The 20,041-nt window shown below is 43.7% G+C and overlaps 3 protein-coding genes across 7 annotated transcripts; 1 reads left to right on the forward strand and 2 right to left on the reverse strand.

The window, feature by feature from the left end:
- Positions 1-958: 958 nt before the first annotated feature.
- On the forward strand, positions 959-8,247 carry tnnt1 (troponin T type 1 (skeletal, slow)). Of its 3 annotated transcripts, none has more exons than XM_035181287.2 (15): positions 959-1,125; positions 4,321-4,348; positions 4,431-4,444; positions 4,540-4,593; positions 5,138-5,158; positions 5,644-5,667; positions 5,962-5,983; positions 6,098-6,158; positions 6,478-6,594; positions 6,738-6,815; positions 6,986-7,096; positions 7,185-7,294; positions 7,594-7,684; positions 7,913-7,953; positions 8,055-8,247. In XM_035181287.2, the coding sequence occupies exons 2-15, from the start codon at positions 4,323-4,325 to the stop codon at positions 8,098-8,100; spliced, it is 816 nt and encodes a 271-aa protein (XP_035037178.1). In that variant the 5' UTR covers positions 959-1,125; positions 4,321-4,322; the 3' UTR covers positions 8,101-8,247. The 3 variants fall into 3 exon arrangements, with proteins under 3 accessions (XP_035037178.1, XP_035037177.1, XP_035037179.1); XM_035181286.2 differs by having other exon boundaries at positions 968-1,125; positions 6,983-7,096; XM_035181288.2 differs by lacking the exon at positions 5,644-5,667 and having other exon boundaries at positions 969-1,125; positions 6,983-7,096.
- Positions 8,248-8,863: 616 nt separating this feature from the next.
- On the reverse strand, positions 8,864-15,584 carry syt5a (synaptotagmin Va). Of its 3 annotated transcripts, none has more exons than XM_035181282.2 (10): positions 15,424-15,584; positions 12,746-12,909; positions 12,520-12,534; positions 11,833-12,014; positions 11,559-11,645; positions 11,237-11,404; positions 10,976-11,143; positions 10,343-10,460; positions 10,109-10,242; positions 8,864-9,799 (listed from the first exon to the last, which is right to left on the reverse strand). In XM_035181282.2, exons 2-10 carry the CDS (start codon positions 12,900-12,902, stop codon positions 9,590-9,592), a joined length of 1,239 nt encoding a protein of 412 aa, XP_035037173.1. In that variant the 5' UTR covers positions 12,903-12,909; positions 15,424-15,584; the 3' UTR covers positions 8,864-9,589. The 3 variants fall into 3 exon arrangements, with proteins under 3 accessions (XP_035037173.1, XP_035037175.1, XP_035037176.1); XM_035181284.2 differs by having other exon boundaries at positions 12,746-12,904; positions 15,424-15,582; XM_035181285.2 differs by lacking the exon at positions 12,520-12,534.
- A 1,045-nt stretch (positions 15,585-16,629) lies between these two features.
- Positions 16,630-18,340, reverse strand: LOC118123803 (ferritin, middle subunit). The gene is made up of 4 exons (XM_035181413.2): positions 18,024-18,340; positions 17,348-17,494; positions 16,990-17,115; positions 16,630-16,909 (listed from the first exon to the last, which is right to left on the reverse strand). The coding sequence occupies exons 1-4, from the start codon at positions 18,123-18,125 to the stop codon at positions 16,754-16,756; spliced, it is 531 nt and encodes a 176-aa protein (XP_035037304.1). The 5' UTR covers positions 18,126-18,340; the 3' UTR covers positions 16,630-16,753.
- Between the last annotated feature and the right edge of the window lie 1,701 nt (positions 18,341-20,041).

Below are 20,041 nucleotides of genomic sequence, written 5' to 3' on the forward strand. Positions count from 1 at the left end.
CAGTAACAATCATCCAATCATCTTTAATTAGAATCTTCACCTTGATAAATCTAATCATTCAATCTGGGCTATTTATCTTTTTTATTTTGACGATTAAACGATAAGTAAATAGAAGGTGAGTCCAGTGACATGTGGATATCTCAGGTTAGTGTGTGGACCTGAGCTCACCTGTCGCGGTTCAGGGACCAGCAGCTGCTTCCTGCTTCACCCTCTGAGAAACGTCCACGGTCCCAGTGAGGGGGTTATGATGGTCGCCAACTTCCTCTGGGATTTCTAATGGACAGGATTTGAAGACGCAGGCGTGGCGAGGAGGGCGCTCGGCTCGGGAACCTCAGAATTACGTCCTTGATTTTTGCGTCGAATGTGGTCGTTTTGGGTCGTTCTTATCACACGGATGTTCAAGGGTTCATGTTCCTGATGAGTTCGCTTCATGATTGACAGCTGACACTGACTCACGATAGGTTGAGCGCCGGCATCGACATCTTGCTGCCGCGACTCCACCCCCCCGATCGCTACTGCGCAGACTCCAGCTGTGCAAGATGGCAGCGTTTGGACCCGGGATATTTTGGCTTCATTTCTGGAGACACTTCGTCCATCTTCAAACAAGCGGCCGCTCCTCATCGCTCATCCTCATCATCACCAACCCCCTCTCCACCTGCCCTGTGGCACCCCCCATTTGTTCAGTGAGGTCATCCCTCTGTTCTCCCTAATCCTGCGGGGTGCTCGTCTTTCTGCCTCGGCTTAATCCGCCTGTGGCCCCGAGCCCTGACAGCGCACACACTCGCACGCAAACACACACACACTCGCACGCAAACACACACACACACGCCTGCAAACACACACACACGCACACACACACGCCCTCAAATCTGAACATTTGTACACGCACGGACAGTCACAGTTATTCTTGCATTATATACTTGGACACTCAGTAATTCTCACAGCATGCTTACACACATAGTCATTCAGATAGCTCCCAGACACACACAAACACACACACAAACACACACACACACACACACACACCTCTATGTATAAAACTCTGTCTCTTCCTGTACGAGTTATTCTCTTTCCAGTCTCGGTCCCTCTGTCTCTTGTGACTGGTGAAACCACCTCTCCGTACAGGTATGTGTGTCTGTCTGTCAGTTATTATGTTTCCGAACTTCGATCGCTGAATATGATGTGTTTACATTTTCATGTATTTCTCGTTGCGTTAACATTCCCTTGTTGCCGCGAGAGTTAAACCCTTTAATGCTAAATTATTTAAATTCAACCAAACGTCTTTTAACTTTAGTGGTTTGAATTGTGTGTTTTTATACATACACATACATTTTTATTCTTTTGAGTATGATCAGGATTTTCTATAATTGATTAACTTTGCACTTTTTTATTAAGTAAATCTTACCTCTGGTTTTAAAGGTTCTATAGAAATCACATGTATAGTCATTATTATTATTGTTATTAAAAAAAAAACGTCTATCTCAATTAAGATTCAATTATCTGGAAGTAAACGTCCTGCTGCTGTTAAATGAATAGTTACCTTGAATATAATCAAACCAAAAATCATTAGTGTTTTGAAATTAAAATTTCATACTTTACCCCAAAAAAATCCAAAGGCAACGTCCATTATGGCACCAAAACATAAACATACTGAACGGTTTCAATGTAAAAACATCTGTTGCTGCAGGATTGATGGATTAATGGCTGCAACTACACTTTGTTCTGATTGTGTTACTGTGGTTCATTCTTTGTCTGACACAACAGATGATGACTGACAGTGACTGACAATCACTAACAATCACTGACAGCGACTGACAGTGAGTGACAGTGGCCTAAAGAGAAATCCCCAGAAAGCCACACATGTGCAGATCTGTATCCAGATAACTAGACAGCACATTCTCTCATAACATTGTTTAGGATCTGAAGGTTTTGATTCTGAGCCACAGCAGAAAACCGTTGGTGCCCAGTTTGCCCGACGTCCTTCAGAGCTGAGGGAGCTAATAAGGCTTTTGTGTGTGTCTGTGTGTGTGCGTGTGCGTACGTGCATACATAGATTGAAATCTTTTACTTTCCTTTGTATCACAGCCAACGACATTCATAACTTTCAACAGCCTGAGGTCAGAGCTGCTATCTTTAGCACCCAGAGGAAAGTGGAGGGTGTTAAACAGGTGTCTCAGTATAAAGATAAACTGAATAAGATTAATATGAACCTAGTTTACCCATAATTCTCTCTGTGAAATGGACAAAGACACCGAGCATGTCTTCCTCCTGCAGGTCCTCATCTGTGCTTCTTACAAGTTTCAGCCCAGAGATTCAGGGCTGCATGTTCCTGTGTTTCAGCTGCAGGAGCGTCACTGCTTCACATCGCAGACAATTTCATTTTCACACATTTTCACCTGCTTCACATCCAATAATATCACGCTGACTTATTTCTGAAGTTTGTGTCGGGCAACATGGATATTTTCATGGATTTCTTCTGTTCACTACGTAACTCAAACCCAGTTAGAGCAGTTGTGCTGAGCTTCAGTATCTGTGCATCAATATGTTTTATTTTAGTCTTGAATAAAGTTGACATCATCATCATTCATCATGAAGAAATGCACACACACACACATACACACACACAGACACACACACACACACACTGTCCTTGACTAAAATTAACCCTGCTAAGGCCTCTGCCTGTTGTCTGCTGGAACCTGATTCTTCTGCTAAATCCCCAGCTTCACTCATGTGCTCATTCATCCGTCCATCATTCCTCCTCCTCCTCCTCCTCCTCCTCCTCCTCTTCCTCCTCCTCCTCCTCCTCCTCCTCTCTCCTCCTCCTCCTCCTCCTCCTCCTCCTCCTCCTCCTCCTCTCTGTAAACCCCTCATGTCCTTCATCGTCTCACCTTTATGATCTTTTTGTTTCTGTCGTATTAGAAACATCAACGCGCCCACTCGCTCGTTGTGAATCCGTCAGAGAATCTGCTTTGAGCTCATTCAGACATTATAGGTCGTAAACCCTGCCTCCTCCATGTTAGTGGATGGGATAGGACCAAACTAAAATCAATTTGAGTTATTGATGCTATAAAAACACAGCAAAACTATTATAATACATGTCAGAGCTTGTACTTTTATACCTCTAGGTTGAATCTGTACTTCTGCTCGAGTAAAGACTGTGACACAGAATGGAAAGTACCCGAGACAAGCTGATGACATCATCAGTCACTCGTCAGTTAACAGTTAAGGTGCTAAAATTGTTGTAAAATCTAAATATTTCCACTTCCGATCCCGTGCGCAGTGTTTCAAAGTGAATGATCCCGGTTTGTCAGAGTTCAGAGGGACAAACAGTCAGTGAGGACAAAGGTGGACACTAGAAAGAGGGAGAAACTCTATCTGCTCGGGTCCGTCTGTGTCGAACCCTCGTCACATTCTCACCTGTTCACACTCCATCAGTCTGCCAGTGCACGCTGCCAGGAAGGTGTCAGCCCCCCCTGTGTGTGCGGCTTTATGTCAGGACAATGGCAGCTCACAGACAATTTATAGTGAAAACCATGTCTCCATGCTTGTGTGTGTTTCTCCGTCTCCAAAGAGATTAATCACAGGAGACTGAGGACACGTGTGATGTAGTGATGAGGACTCGTGTTCTTATAAAAGAGACAAATGGTCTCTTTGTGGATGTTGCTCCTGCAGCCTTGTTCATCTCCACACAGCCTCCTCCTCTCGTCCGCTTCATCAGCAGCATCCTCAGGGTTCTGTCGGTTCCTCGAAGACACGCAGAGAACCGGGTCTTCAGGAATGGTCAGTGGAGGACTCTGTGTCCCTCTTCTCGGACCAATGCTTTCCTTGGACCTGTGTTGGACGTCCTGCAGGCAGAGCATTGCAGCAGTTTACTGTGTTTCCGTTGTTGTTGCAGGTATTTCAGCACTAAGCTCTGTTTTCAGTGCTTGGTCTAAAGTGCTCAGGTGAAAATCCACTTTTGCAAGTTCAACAGCAGAATAAATAGATTCAAACACTGTCGCTGACTCAGAGGGATTGTTCAAACACTCGCATTCCAACACTGCAACACAACAGCACTGCGGCCGACTACATTGTAAGACCAACACAGCCCTGGGTGCTCAGATTGGCACATTTGATATTTCAGCAACGTGGTCGATGGAGTGCGTCTGAAACGAGCATGTGTGGCACTTGGCTGCGGCCGAGACTTTAACACATCATATAAATTAATTGTCGTGTTCATCACTTTTTAAAAATCCCATCAATCAAAGACTTAATCTTCGGTTTCTACTTCACGTGGCTGTTCTGCATTTCACTCAGTGTCTTCTCTCTGTGTTGCAGTCATGTCAGACGTAGAAGAAGAATACGAGTGAGTAGAGCAGCAGCATTTATTCATTTCAGTGTAAATAACTGTGACATGAACTGATAACGAGTCTGTGTCTTCTCTGCAGGGAGCAGGCAGACGGTGAGTTGTGTCCAAATCCGTCACAAACATCATCCGTGAAGATTCATACGAGACATGAGACAGTTTTCATTTCTCTGCCTCTCATTTGTCCCCAGAGGCTGAGGAGGAGCAGGAGGAGGAGCCCGAGGAGGTGGAGGAGGACGGAGTAGGTAAGGACGGGGAGACTCCCAGAATGCAAAGCGTGCACACGCACACAGGACGGCTGCTTGTTGTGTCACAAGAGTGAAGATTGTTTGATGGTGTGTGTGGGTGATTAACAAGGTTACTGGTTCAGATCCCGGTTAGTGGACGGATGGATCTAGTGTGTGTTGATCTCAGACTGTGAACAGCAGCACAGGTCATAAACCCCACCTCCTCCATGTTAGTGGACGGACATGGAGGAGGTCGTTCTTAGTTCTCCAGTAAGTTTGGTATTAATCAGATATTTGATGCTATAACAAACTGGTGAAACATCATCAAAGCTGAGACTGAGATCATTCGGCTTCATTTCTGGAAAGTCAGAGGAGACAGAGACATGTCGTCCATCTTTATTTAAAAAGACGGAGGGGGAAAACAGCCACCGTGACTAAAGCTACGATAAAGTTGTTTCTCCTCCTCTTCTTCTTCATAACTGTGCGAGTTCAGGACAATTAACTGACCTGTCAACTCTCTTCTTCTTTTCCATCGGCTAAAACCACTGGTGCTGCTGATCAGAGGAGCAAGAGGAGTTCCAGGGTAAGGTTATAACATGTGTATATATAATATATGCTAGTTTATATATATATACATAAAGATCATATGTTTTTATTGCCTGATTTGCCGCCTGTGTAAACAGGTTGTAAATAATACGCACCTGTGCTCTGTGTAATAAACAACTACGTTTCCCTGCGGCCACAGTAGATGGTTCAGTGCAATGAACCGTGTGGCTCACGTTGCATGATGGGAAATGATAGTTTCCAAAGCAAGAGTGTAGCATTTCTCAACATGTCTTTGATTTAGCTTCTCTAATGTCTGACGCACATGAAACTGACTTCATTCATTCCACATCGTTCTCTCCTTCTCTCATCACACTGTTCTCTCTATCTTTAACTTTCCTTCCTTCCTTCCTTCCTTCCTTCCTTCCTTCCTTCCTTTCTTTTCTCGTGTGCTCGTCCCACATCATTAATAACTTTTATTTCCATCCTGCCGTCGTTCTCTCTGCCTTGGTTTGGCCGCTGCAGCAGATCAAGATGCTCAGGAGGAAGGTGAGAAACACTCTTTGGTCTCCTGAAGAGTAAAACCCACGATTATCTCCTCCTGCTCAGCTCCACCCTTCAGAATTATCTTCACCTTTGTTTTATAGATAATAAACTTTGATTGGATTGATGAGGAAGCTGCTTTGGTGTTTTCCATAACCTACAACAGCTGCTTTATTTGACCTCAGTGCTTGTTGTGTGTTTCTGCTCGTTAAGAAACTTTTTAACCTTTCTTCTCCAACATGTCTGAAGAGAAACATTTGTATTCAATAACATGATCTGTTCTTTCTCTCTCGTCATCAGAGGAGGAGCGTCCCAAACCCAAGTAGGTTCCTTCAAGCTGATGCATTTTTTATTTGTAATGTTTCCTTCTCCTATAATCTTATCTTTGATCAGTTGTAAATGCTCAGCCTGTTCTGTGCCTCCTTCCTCCCTTCAGGCCGATGGTGCCTCAACTCGCTGCCCCAAAGATCCCTGAGGGAGATAGGGTGGATTTTGATGTAAGTTTTGAAGAAGCACTTTAAGCCAAACTTTCTGTTACGTAATAATAAACTTTATTCATACAGAACCTTTCAAAACACAGTAACACGATGCTTTGTAAGTTGAAAAATGAAAAAATGAAACCAAGTGATAGGAAACAAAGCTTTTGAGCACAAATACAAATTGTTACGGACGAGAAAAGAGTAAAAACAAGATCAAATAAAACATTATAGAATGATTGAAATAGTCATTAAGATCAGATCCAATAAATCAACTGGAAACAGAATTAAAAGGATCTCATCCTGATATGTGGTGAATAACATTGTTTGGTTGCCACAGGACATCCACAGGAAGCGCATGGAGAAGGATCTACAGGAGCTGCACACGCTGATCGATGTCCACTTTGAGCAGAGGAAGAAGGACGAGGAAGAGCTGATCGGCCTCAAAGACAGAATAGTAAGATCACATCTTCAACAACAGCACGGATACAGAAATGTGATGCAGAAATTGACCCTGGAAGTTTAGTACATTTATTTTAGTGAGGTATTAAAGGGCTGCAGTTAATTTGCCAATGTTTCCTTTGCTTTTCTCTCCACCAGGAGAATCGTCGTTCAGAGAGAGCTGAGATCCAGAGGGTTCGAACAGAGAAGGAGAAGGACCGACAAAACAGGATCGCGGTAACACACAGACATACACACACACAGACATACACACACACACACACACACACACACACACACACACACACACACACACACACACACACACACACACACACACACACCCTCCTCATGCCTCAAAATCCACAACACGTAAATGTGACGCTCCTGCTTCTTTCCGTCAGGAGGAGCGGCACAGAAAGGAGGATGAGGAGGCCAGGAAGAAGGCTGATGATGACCTCAAGAAGAAGAAAGTGCTGTCTGGTATGGGAGCAAACTTCGGAGGCTTCCTGGCCAAGGTCAGACACCTGCTGCTCTTCCTCTCAGTGATGATGATGATGATGATTGATGATGAGACACTGATTGACTGTGTTCCTTCTGCTCCAGGCCGAGACGAGGAAGGGCAAGCGTCTGACGGGCAGAGAGATCAAGAGGAAGACTCTGACTGAGAGACGACAGCCGCTGAGCATGGACAACCTGAGGGAGGACGCCCTCAAGTGAGACACAACAATAACTATATGACTAGAGCACTCATCACTTTTACACAGTGTTTGAACAAATAAGACCCAGAAAACCACGAAATGCGATCTGGAAAAGTGTGTTTTTTACTATAAAAACCACAACAAAGTATTTTTAAAGTTGAAAAGGTAAATACAGGTATCTCTGTTTTTACTGATCAACACCAAACCAAACCCAGCACAGAGTTCCAGGTCGGCTCTTTCCAACCAGCGCTCCGTGTGTCTGTGTTTACGCTGTGGAGACAAATCACCGACACCTTTTCCTTTGTGTTTCCAAGGCAACAGGCCCAGGAGCTGTGGGACTGGGTCTACCAGCTGGAGTCGGAGAAGTTTGACTTCATGGAGCACATGAAACACCAGAAATACGAGGTAACAGCAGACAGGACAATAACAGGAGTGAAGCGGTAGAGTACAGGGGGTCTGGGTCCCCTGGGGGGGGTGGAGGTAACTTCCAGAAATCAAATACAATCTAAAAACAAGATGATCTGATTTTAGCCATAATTGTTGCATTTAGCAATAAAACCTTTCAAATAAAACCTTAATTTAACTTGACCCCTGAGGTCATTTAGCTTGAGCACGTTTCTTCTCCTCCTGCAGATCATTGTGCTGCTCAACCGGATCCAACATGCTCAGAAGTTGTGAGTAACTTCAACAGAAAATATGGTTAAAATAGAAATCTCCTCTTTCCTGTCGCGTCTTCCTCTACCTCCTTCGTCTTGTTACTTTCTTCCTCTTACAGTAAAAAGGTCCACGGCAAAGGGAAGGTGGGCGGTCGCTGGAAGTAAAGAGGAGACAGGACCAGAGGAACGACACTGGTCTCTGTGGTCGTCTGGTTCCAGAGCCGCTGCCCAGACGCTCCCTGGGTGGGAGAGAGATGCTGAATGTACTTGATTAGATGTGTTGATAATAAAATGACGTGCTCTCAGTGTTGACTTGGTTTTGTTTCATTTTTATTTGGACGGATGGAAAAACAAGGGAAACTACATCAAGATTGAGTTTCTTTAATTAATCTTCTCTGTGGATCACAACCCGGGATCTGTTTGTCATGTTGTGATATCAGATGTTTATCATGATATCTGATGTTTGTCATGATATCTGATGTTTGTCATGATATCAGTGTACAGTGGCTGAGACGTCTCAGCCACTGTTGGTGGTAATTATGTTTCCTGTATGACCCCCACGCTTCCCTCTCTAATTCCTGCCTCACATGTTTGGCTCACAGCGAGACAAGGACTAAAGAGGACACACTGTTAATCCAGCCTTTCTCTCACCACACACACACACACACACACACACACACACACACACACACACACACACACTGAACTCAAATGATTCAGTGAAGGTTACGCTGCCTGTCACTGCTCAGAAACATATTTTCTGTATTCATGATTGGATCAGTGGGACAAACGGCGGCAATAATTACACAGTGAAGGATTAACTATCTTTACAACAATATTTCTGTTCCTCTGATTACAAAGTTGTGTTGGTGTGTGTGTGTGTGTGTGTGTGTTCCTGCTTATGTGCAAATGAAATTCCATCCATCCGTCATCGTTCAGAAACATTTTATTTGTTCAGCTATTTCCTGGACAGTCACAAAGTGTCGTAACAGCTTTTCTCTCTCTCTCTCACACACACACACACACACACACACACACACACACACACACACACACACACACACACACACACACACACACAATCTCCTCTGAAACACTGACGGAGCCACAAAGAGTAAAAACATGTAACTAGATTCAACACATTTCAAAGGAAAACACACTTTTCGACTGACGACAGGATTCCGTGGGTAAACGAGAACACGAGGAAGACGATACAGAAGAATATTCACACTTCAGATCTGTGTCACTTTTCTATTTTCTTGTCAGAGAGCAGAAGAAGTTCTAGCACGTCACTCTCTGGAGTCATAAATCTAAAAAGCATTACTTTGCAAACACTAAGTTGATTTTGTTCCGTATCTGGGCTGGAGGACAAACTAACACTTTCATTCTGAATATGTGAATCATACTTATCGTTCAGTGTCAATGTGTAGTTTGAGTGTTCAGAAGCCAGAGCACACACGTGTGTTAGTTTGTATGAATCTGATTCATGCATTCAGTCAAATATAAAGCACACACACACACACACACAGTCATACAAAGAGATCACAAAATCAATATAGGTGTGAAAGATTACAGATCATTTCATAAAACTCTCCAGATGTTTGGTTGCAGATGAAAGAACACGGCTCCTCTGCAGATGTTGGTGTGTGTGTGTTTAGCGAATAGGGGCCTTCAGAGCAGCGTCCACCTCCTCCTCAGTTTGCAGCGTGTGCCACTGGGCCACAGGACGCCTGGGATTGGCCAGCATGTCTGACCAGTGGCGCAGGCCGACGCCCGAGGCGCCGTAGCCGATCCAGCACTTGCCGATGGCGTCGTTGCTGCCCAGCTTGTCGTAGTCGTACACGGTGATCACCACCTGGAGTTTCTGCGTGTGGAGACGGCAGAGAAGACGACACTGGAGTTAGAGCAGGAGAATATTTAGCAACTTTGGGAAAGAACTTCCTGTTTCTTGCCACAAGTCAGATGAAAAGATGCCGGTTCCCATGAAACCAAAACGTGCACGATTTCCCTGAACCATAACTTCGTTCCACCATGTTTCGTGGTAATCTGTAGTTTTTGCATAATCTTGCTTTCAAAGAAACATTTGAAAACAGAAGTGAAAACATAACTTCCTGTTTCAGCTGAACTCACGAGGGCCCAGCTGACACTGTGTTGTGAGAGGAGCGATTCAAACCTGGATCTGGGAGAACGGGATCTCGAAGCTGAAGCTCTCGTTGAAGTAAGGATTCAGAGTGTTCTGCTTGACGGACGTCTTCTTCTTCTTCAGTCGTTTCCCGTTGTGCTGCAGCACCACCTTGACGAAGGGATCTGAGACAGAGCGACATGCCGTCAGACGGTCGATCAGACCAGGCAGCAGAGAAAGATCTTCAGTGGACTGATGCCTGTTGGAAAAGTGTGCTGCGTTCACCTGACAGGCCTCCAACGTCCATCTTCTTCAGGTTCTTGGCTTCCATGATGTTGACTGTTAACTTCCCGGCGGTGGGGACGTAACGAAGGGAAATACAGATGTCGCCCAGCTTCTCTATCTGTCAGGGAGAAACATATTCAGAGACGTGCTTTGGTTACTTCAGATGTTGGAAATCTGGCCCCTGCTCGAAAATGAATCTCTGCAACTACAGAGTGTAAATGAATAATCCTGGTCTCTGTATAAACACTTTAAAAAACTTGATTCAAATATATGTCAACAACCTCATTGGCCAACCACGAGCAAGCAAAGACATAATTGTAAAAATGTGGGCAGGACCGAAATCACGGTCTAAGCGTTACCCTGGATATAAAAAAATAATAACTTGGAGACTTTCAGGAATCATCAGACATTGAGTAGCTTCTTCAGGCTTATGGACTAAAATAAAACTTGGCAGATGGTTCTATGAGTTTTTCATTTGAATTGCAGCTTGTGTTGTCGGGACGAAGTAGCTTTGAATCTTGAGCTTCTTCCCGTTCTAACGAGGTCCAACACGTCCTCATTACATTTCTGAGATTAACGACTGTGACATTCATCATATATTTTAGTTGATGACATAATAAAACACGCATGTACCTCCTCTTTCTCTCCTCCGACCAGATATTTCCATTCGTGGATCGGCTGTGCCATGTCAATGCTGTTCATGGGGATCTTGATCTCGCCAATGTTGTCATGTTTACCAAAACGGTCAAAGTCAAAAACCTGGAGCACCAGAGTCTGACCACCCAGCTCAGTGTAGGGAATCTGCAGAGGACGGAATCATCAAACGTTAAATCTGAAGCTTCTCCAGGCCTCAAAGACAAATAATGGAATCATTTGGTATCGATGTCTACGCACCTTGAAGGAGAAGGTCTCGTTGAAGACTGGACACAGGTTCTTGCGCTGAACTTTGGTCTCAAACTTCTTCTTCTTGTCGGGCAGCATGTAGACTTTGACGTAGGGGTCTGAGGTCCCCCCGATGTCCATAGCAGGGAGGTCCTGTGCCTGGAGGATGCCCACGATCAACTGGGAGGAGGAGGAGGAGGAGGAGGAGGAGGAGGAGGAGGAGGAGGAGGAGGAGGAGAGAGGAGAAGAGTGGGTGAAAAACTGAAGGGTCCCGTTTATCAAATCCAAAGTAACACACGCTTTTAATACGGCGTTGAGCTGTGTGCACGTGTACCTGGTTATCACTGAAGTTATAGTCCAGTGAGTACTCCAGTTTACCAAGGGACTCCTTCTCCTCTTCTTCCTTTCCTTCTTCTCCTTCCTAGAAGACACACAGTCACAAGACATTATGTCTTTAAGAAGCATTGTGATTCTTAATATACGGCAAATATATTCCGTTCAAAGGAACCAACATCGAGTCTTGGAGCGTCAGTTGAAAACGATATAAACTCTCAGGACGTCTTCTGCAGACACACCGGTGGTAGCGACTACCCCTCGACCTTCCTCACCTTCTTCTCATCGCCCTCCTCTCCGTCCTTATCCTTCTTTCTGCGCCCTCGTCCTCCCTTCCTCTCGCGGACCTTCTTGGGCTTGCTGCCCTTGTTGAAGCACTTCCTGTAGATGCAGAATCCCATGCAGGCGATGAGGGCGAGGACCACGACCACGATGGCTCCCACTGCCCACATGGGCACTGGAGAAAGTGGGGGGGTGAAGGAGAGAGGCCGGTTGGTGATAGAAAACAGCGTTGATACGGGTGAACAGGTTTTATTTCACTACTGAATTAGACTTGTGAGGAATTTCTGAGAAAAGGATTGTCGCCACGTTGACTGAGAACTTGTCTTGTTTAATCATTTTAAACTGTTAGATAAGAAAACATTCGCACAAGATCATCTACATCATGCTGGACATTATTTGGCTTTTTAAAATACAAGAGTTCACAAGGTTTTGTGAGAAGTTGCCTTGTCAGTGTTTGCCTTTGAAAATGCCTTTGATGTAGCCTGAAGTAAATGGACTGCGCTGGAAGACGGAAGCTTCCTGAAGAAACACGTTAACTCAAACTCAAAGTCCAATTTCGATTTATCTCATAATTTAAATCTTTATTTTACACCTCACAACAAGTTTTGTGGATTTTCTTGCCACCAAAGACGTACGACTTCAAAACAGGAGCAACAGAAACGTAGACGAGACGGACTTACTGTTGAGTTTATGATCTTGAGGAGCAGAGTGGGAGCGTGAAGAAATGGGGGGCAGAATGAAGACAGGTGAACGTGAGATGACAGGACGATGGTACGATATGAAACAGAAGATGCAGGATCTTTGTTCAACAGCAGGTTCAGTTGTGTGTTTGAATTGTCCTTGTGTGTGTGTCGGATGTGCACGTTACATCTTCATGTGTGCGTGTGCGTGTGCGTGTGCGCTCACTTGGCAGGTGTGTGAGCTCATTGAAGAACTTGTTCTTGATGGTTTCAAACTGCTTGTTGGAGTGGTGTGAGGGCGGGGGGGGCGGCGGACGCTCCCTCTCCTCCTCCTTCTCGACCGCCCTGCGGAGCCGCGCTCCCGCCACGCTGACCAATCGCATCGCTGCTCTGGCACAACAAAGGAAAACACATATGATCATTTATCTTTTGATTCTGCTTCTTTTTCATATTTCTTCCAGTTTGACCTTTCACCTTCTGTAATCTCTTTGATCCTCTCTCACTCTCACCTTCAAGTATCTGACTGAGGCTACGTCCACACGTTTTTATTACAGAAAACACATCAACACATCGTCTCTGCCACAGAAACGTCCGGCGTCCATTTGCTCTGAAGTTTTACAGCAGCTGAGCCGAGAAGTTTGGAAACTGTTCGTCCCTTTTCAGTTTAAAACTCTCCGACGCTGCGTTTTAGTCTGAACGAGCAGAAACAGAGAAGTTTGGACACGATGACGTAGAAACTAAACCGATTTCTGATCGGCTCTCCGGTCGCTCACGACTCGGCCTTCGCTGATTTAACAAAAACCAAAATGCTCATTAATAACCTCAATAAAATCCTCTGTTTATTTAGATTTGATCTTTAACCTCATACTTTAACGATCAAAATGTATATCTACTATTTGTTACATGGTCATCATTAACGTTTATCCCTTTGGTTTGTCGCTGTTACCAACCAGACCAGCAGGTGTCAGCGTTTCTTCTCATATCATTTTTTGAACTTTATTCATGTTTCTGACGACGTCGCTCATAATTAACGACCCTGTCACACGAAGACGCTCGGAGCTCGATAAGAAGAGAGTGAGAGTTGAGAACCAGCGTCTTAAAACACATCTGAGCTCGTACAGAAGAGGCCCCGGCCCCTGAAACTTCCATTTGAGCAGTCACACCTGAGCTCTTCCTTCAGTGTCAAGTCGAAAAGCTGGGTTCCTCCCATTCGTCAGTTTGACTGAGCTCGATGAGGCAGTTTCAGGTAAATCAGGGTTAAAAGGTTCGTAAAGTGTGAATAAAAAGCTGCAGGTTGTGTGTCTGTCGCTCGTGTCTCCGTCCTCTGGGATTTACACCCTGGCGCTTCACACCGCCCCCCACAGCAGACAACCCTCTGTCGCTGCAGGGACGTAACAAGATTAATTGCCAAAGGTAATCCAGAAATCCTCAGCTTAGACAAATTAAAGGACAGTTTGCCTCCTCCCTCCCTCCTCTACACCCTCCTCCTCCTCTCACCACACCACATATTCCCATAATGAGATCTGCTGTAGTTGGCAAGCTGAGTTTCACTGGGAACTGACCCTCGCAGCCCCTGGATTGAATAAACAGTGGATTAAAGAGGGCGACTCAAAAACAACACAGAGAACTGGTGCTGATTAAATCTGTCAGATGAGTGGGTCACTCACTGAGATATTAAATACTGTGATACTGAATAATAATGATAAAATAATAATAAAATACAGCTACTGTAGTGTGTTGAATATTAAATTATAGTTTTGTTGATACGTCTTTGACCTGCCTCTGAAGGAAAGGCCTGAAAGGTTCCACCCCCACCCCAACCCCAGCTTCAGTCGTCATAAAAACTCAAAAGACGTTTAGTTTGTCCAGTTTGGCCTACTGTAAAAAACATGGCTGCCTCCGTAGAGAGGAGACACTCCTGATGTAGATATCATTTAAATATAAAGTATATAAATATAAAGTATTTAAAAATAAAGGTCCCATTCTAGGGTAAAGAAAACAACAATTCATACAATTTAGATGAAACACATATTTTTATATTCAGTTTCTGCCAATAGATCCTTTCACCTGAATCTCACACTGAACCTTTAAGTCTTCGTCCCACTTGTTTAGCATTTTACTAGTTGAACAACTATAACTATAACTATAACTATTACTAGTCAATCTTCTCTGATCCACATGCAGACGGATTGGAGGTGAACAGCCGGCGACAGGATTTTGTCTAAAAGCTCAAAGCTCTGAACTGAACCCAGGACGTCATCACTCTCTGAATCTCTGCATGATGCACACACTGGAATCTTTTAAAGAAATATGATATGAAACATTATTTATCAGTCAAGCAAACAATAATGATTCGTTGTGATACTTATTGTTCGTGACTGTATCACTGAGTTTTTTACAGTTACAGAATCTGCAGCTTTGTAAAGAAGGTGCGTACGATGTAAACACCACGAACCTGTTAGAGGTGAATTCACGTGAGCGCTCCGTGCAAACAGACGTGCACTAGCATCCCATAATCCACTTAAACTAATCTTTGCCAGTGTTGGAAAACACCCCCCCACACACACACACACACACTATATGTAAAATAAATGTTTTCTCCAGGAGGAACTTTCAAAGTGAAAAGTTAAAATGAAGAGATACAGAACAACATCGAGTATAAAATCCACTAAATGAACATTAACCTCATCTGTGACTGAAGCTGCTTCTTAATGGCACAATTTAAAAATCCTGTTTAATTCAAATGTTTGCTGCAGTTAATTTATTTAGGTTTTTCAGCTGTTTTACTTAATTAAGTAAATTTAAACATGAATTTATCAGCGATAACTAACAAAGAGAAACTTTCATGGTTGTAAATGTAAAATAACTAATATTACAAACTATGAAAAGCAACACATGACTCACCGTGTTGGATCAGTCGCTTCTTTCTTTGGCTTTATTGTAATTATTCTGCATCCAAACGAGTTGAGGACAAATTCACCAACACTGACTGAAGAGATAACTCCCTCTCTCTCCCTCTCTCTCTCTCTCTCTCTCTCTCTCTCTCTCTCTCTCTCTCTCTCTCTGTCTCTCCCCTCTCTCTCTCTCTCTCTCTCTCTCTCTCCCTCTCTCTCTCTCTCTCTCTCTCCCCTCTCTCTCTCTCTCTCTCTCTCTCTCTCTCTCCCTCTCTCTCTCTCTCTCTCTCCCTCTCTCTCTCTCCCTCCCTCTCTCTCTCTCTCTCTCTCCCCTCTCTCCCTCTCTCTCCCTCTCTCCCCTCTCTCTCCCTCTCTCTCCCCTCCCCCAGTGTTAATCTCCATAATATCCCTCACTGCCAATCACTTAGTGTCCACACACACACACACACACAGTCCATCTTTAAGATTCCACTCATTTAAACACTTTAAATCTTTCAGCATCAAAACTATTTCAGTTTCCATCTCGTGAGTGAATTAAATACAAATCATATCTTGATAAAAGTGCAATTATTTAACACCCGTTTCTTTTATCTGCTTCAAAATGACATGTGATTATATTTGCACTACTTATCTTTCACTCTCCCTCACAAGTTCATGTCTATGGGTCCTCGGTGTTTCAATAAATGAATATGGATTTATTCAAAATGATCTTTATTATACCAAAGAAAGATACATCTCGTATCTCCACCTCCAGCCGTTAAATATCTGGTTGAGATCTAGTAGCTGCAAAGTGGATTGTGTGAGATTCCATCTGTATTTTACTTGATTATGAGCCGAGGATCTGAACGTCAACGACCTGTTGTGTCAGTAGCTTCAATATAATCAAAGCTTCAAATGTACGTTAATACGACCACATTATCTGGGTTTACATCATTCTACTTTTAATTTTGTAACAGGTCATCAAATAAGAGGAAATGTCGCCACCGTGTGGTGAAGGTGTAAAAGTGCAAAAACAGAAACCAGTCTGAATGGTTGTGCGTCAGATTATCTTCAACAGATTTGTCTTTTTAGATTTCCTCTTCAATATATTCATTTATATGCAAGTTGTTGAAGAAATAAGTTATTTGACTACTTAACCAATTCAACATTTAAGCCAAAATTATTAATTTGAGAAGCTCATTTTGTGATTGATTCAAAAAGTTACAAACAGACAAAGTCCAGCTCAAAATGTTTATTCTGATAAACAGATGAAGTTATGATCTTAAAATGCCACAAGGAGGATTTGACACAGATTCTTCTCAGAAGCCCGAGTTCAGCTCCTCACTCCTGGTGTTGTGCGTTTAGCTCGAGCCACCCAGGGTGTGCTTATCAAACAGGTACTCCGCCATCTTGTTGGTGCTGGGGTCCATGCGGGTGAGGTTGCTGATGTGGTCGCCCAGCTTCTTGATGGCCTCCACCTGCTCGTTCAGGTAGTGGGTCTCCAGGAAGTCACACAGCTGAGGACCAGACAACAGCACAATCAGTGGTTTGGAACACGCGAGAACGTTTCCTACTCGTACGTCATCTGGTAACTTACATGAGGGTCGACGTGCTCGGAGGCCAGCTTGTGCAGGTCCAGCAGCGCCTGGTTGACGCTCTTCTCCAGCTGCAGAGCGCACTGCATGGCCTCCAGCCCGCTGCCCCACTCATCACGCTCGGGTTTCTGAGGAGGGAAACCAGTGAATTACAGCAGACTGAAACTAAACGGAGCGTTGTGTACACATTGCACAACACTTAAGCTTTAGAGCGAGTTTTTAAATTCGGTGCTTCAGGTCTTAACGGGATAAGATGGAGTCAGACGGGAGGAAACGAGTCTCAACCCTCCATGTTACTCACGGTTTATCTGAACTCAACACACTGGGTGTGGCTGCACCAGTTCTCTGCCGTGTACTGACCTTGATGTCCTGGAGGAAGATGCGTCCTCCTCTGTTGTTCTGGAAGGACATCAGCTTCTCGGCGTGCTCCCGCTCCTCGCCGATGTTCTCCTTGAAGAAGTGGGCGAAGCCGGGGAGGGCCACGTCGTCACGGGAGAAGTAGAAGGCCTGTGAGGGGACGGAGCCAGGAGACAAACACCGGTTATTACCAGATCATTGTTACTGAGCAGAAAACACACAGTGACACACAGTCGTTACGGAGACAGACAGTTCATGAGTCATCAGGATGGTTGTCCTCACTCGACTTGTCACAGATATTAAAGAAGTGACACAGTGACGACAACTCACAGCTTCTACTTAACTCTGTGTGTTTGAACTTAAAGTGTACGAGGGGAAAAGAGAGATTTGACTGATTCCTGTGTTACAGCAGCAACGTGTCATCATGTACAAGGTAGTACAATATAAACACAAACCAGTATAAATATTAAGAATAGAAAATATAAGCATGTATTCTTGATGGATGTATAGATTTATGTTTATGTGTAGCATTTCTCACCATGGAGGTGTATAAATAAATACAAGTATGTGGATGTGTAGGTGTATAAATATAAGTATAAATATATATATGCGTGTCTCTTACCATGGATGTGTATATATGGTAGTATAGTATAAATATAAGTATATAAATGTCTCTTACCATGGAAGTGTATGTGTAGGAGGCGAACAGCTCCATGTTGATCATCCTGTTGACGGCGGCCTCACTGTCTCGGTGGTAGTTCTGACGCACTTGAGACTCCATCTTGGCTGGTTTGGGTTTTTCTTAACAAAACGGTAGAAAAATAAAGTTGTGCGTGAGTTCGTCGAGTGGAGTTTCAAGTAGAAGCGGATTCAGGTTCTGAGGAGAGAAGTTAAACACGGAAACAAAGCGGGACGAAAGGAGACGCTCCGTTCAAACACTGTTGAAGCAAGAACCTCTCTGGTTTCTACCCGGACTGAGTTGGAGGAGGGACGCTCCCTGTATTTATACTGCTGACCGCGTGGCTCCTCCCCCCCCAGTCACTCCGCCCGGCCGTCACGTGGTCCGGAAGTGCCCGTGTGATGTGAAATGACTCGGCGCTTTTTCTGCTGCGTCATGCTCAGTCAGCGTCCGATCGATTATATATCAGCTTGTAAACATGACGTCAACATGTTTACATCTGTTTACACGTACGAGCACGAAGATAAACAAGTTACTGCAGATTCTAAAGATCAGAATCATAAACTTCAGGATTCTTTATGATGTATAAATACACAGGGACAGAAAATAACTTGATTATTATTATTATTATTATATATGTGAATTTAATAATAATAATAATCATCATCATCATCATCATCTTTCTTTGTGTAGCAACACCAGCTCCTTTACAAGTTAATCAATTCAGGTCAGCAATAGGAAATAATTTAGAAAAGTAAATGTACAAATTAATGTGTAAATATTTCAGATTTTATGGATTTTATTCCATTGTATGTATTTGCTGCTTCTGCTTAGTTTTTAGATTCAGTTCTTAGTTTTATTCCCTCGACTCATATGTTGTAATGACAATACAGCTTCTTGAATCTTGTAAAGAATAGATCAAGACTCTACAACTCATAGACTCTAAAGTACTTTTATAATATGTACTATTGTATTATTTATCCCCCTGACTGTACGGTCATTCTACCTGGAAACTGTCTGTGTTGAGCACATTTGTAAACAAAGGAGATAAAAGACCAAACTTGAAATCCCCTCGTGCTCCTGAGCACAAACAAACACAAACTGTTTCTGATGTTAACTTCTTGCAAATGGAAAAAAACGTAACAGAGTTTATCATTTAGCAGTGTGTGGATTTCCATGAGTTAGACTTTGTGGCTCCGCAGACGTGCTGCAGCTCATATATTCACCACATGACATCTCAAACCTGCTGATGAGGTGTTTTCATCCAAGGTAGTTATGACTGCGTTACTCAGCACCGCAGCTCAGGTGAGACACGACTCACAGGCCCGTCATCGTAAAACACACGGGAAAAGATTGTTCTTCATTTTCTCAGAATAAAGGGAGTCAGACTTACACGGAAACATTTCCATTGCAACATGACTGCAGGGGTGTAATTCATATTTCATAAATACACTGTTCAACAGAGACTGAATTGAGTGTTACAGTCTGTGTATATTGAAGTAAATGTATGTATACACGTGTATATACAGTACATGTGTCAGCCCTGATAGAGATACACTCCAGTATATAACGTATATTTATACTTCTATTGCAACCTTTGTCCTCAGACTGTGATAAACTGAATTGTACAGCAGGTCTTTTTTCACCTGTAATTATTAACACACGTCTATCTTATCATATTCTGTTTAACCTCCCATCTAATGTGGGACAATTACACTTAATCTTACTGCATCTACCCTTTAATTAGCTTGTTGACATGAGTAGTAAATCTTCTTGAACCTTTTCCGTACGTTTCCTGAGCCGTGGAACCAGAAAGTAGAATTTGGAACTTCTCCTCACAGCACATTCTCCACAGAGTGACTCAGCAGATCAAACCACAGCCATGTTTCTAACCCTCCTTCTTCAGGCTGAGTCACGTCACCACAGTTACTGAAGCAGCTTCTGGTTCACCTGGGGATTGTGCTGTGTCACTGTTGGGATTCAGCACAATCCACAGACGTCACACTTCCTGTTTTGGT

Source organism: Hippoglossus stenolepis, chromosome 16, assembly GCF_022539355.2.
Source record: "Hippoglossus stenolepis isolate QCI-W04-F060 chromosome 16, HSTE1.2, whole genome shotgun sequence".
NCBI classification, from domain to species: domain Eukaryota; kingdom Metazoa; phylum Chordata; class Actinopteri; order Pleuronectiformes; family Pleuronectidae; genus Hippoglossus; species Hippoglossus stenolepis.

Excerpts from the sequence above, each read along its gene's own strand:
- syt5a (XM_035181282.2), bottom strand. The coding sequence starts at position 12,902 with ATGCGATTGGTCAGCGTGGCGGGAGCGCGGCTCCGCAGGGCGGTCGAG. Across the intron at positions 10,461-10,975 it reads TCGGAGGAGAGAAAGAGGAG|ATAGAGAAGCTGGGCGACAT; the intron begins GTACATGCGTGT and ends TCTCCCTGACAG. Across the intron at positions 9,800-10,108 it reads TCCCGTTCTCCCAGATCCAG|AAACTCCAGGTGGTGATCAC; the intron begins GTTTGAATCGCT and ends CTCCACACGCAG.
- LOC118123803 (XM_035181413.2), bottom strand. The coding sequence starts at position 18,125 with ATGGAGTCTCAAGTGCGTCAGAACTACCACCGAGACAGTGAGGCCGCC. Across the intron at positions 17,116-17,347 it reads TCTTCCTCCAGGACATCAAG|AAACCCGAGCGTGATGAGTG; the intron begins GTCAGTACACGG and ends TTCCCTCCTCAG. Across the intron at positions 16,910-16,989 it reads CCGAGCACGTCGACCCTCAT|CTGTGTGACTTCCTGGAGAC; the intron begins GTAAGTTACCAG and ends TCTGGTCCTCAG.
- tnnt1 (XM_035181286.2), top strand. The coding sequence starts at position 4,323 with ATGTCAGACGTAGAAGAAGAATACGA. Across the intron at positions 5,668-5,961 it reads TCAAGATGCTCAGGAGGAAG|AGGAGGAGCGTCCCAAACCC; the intron begins GTGAGAAACACT and ends TCTCGTCATCAG. Across the intron at positions 6,816-6,982 it reads ACCGACAAAACAGGATCGCG|GAGGAGCGGCACAGAAAGGA; the intron begins GTAACACACAGA and ends TCTTTCCGTCAG.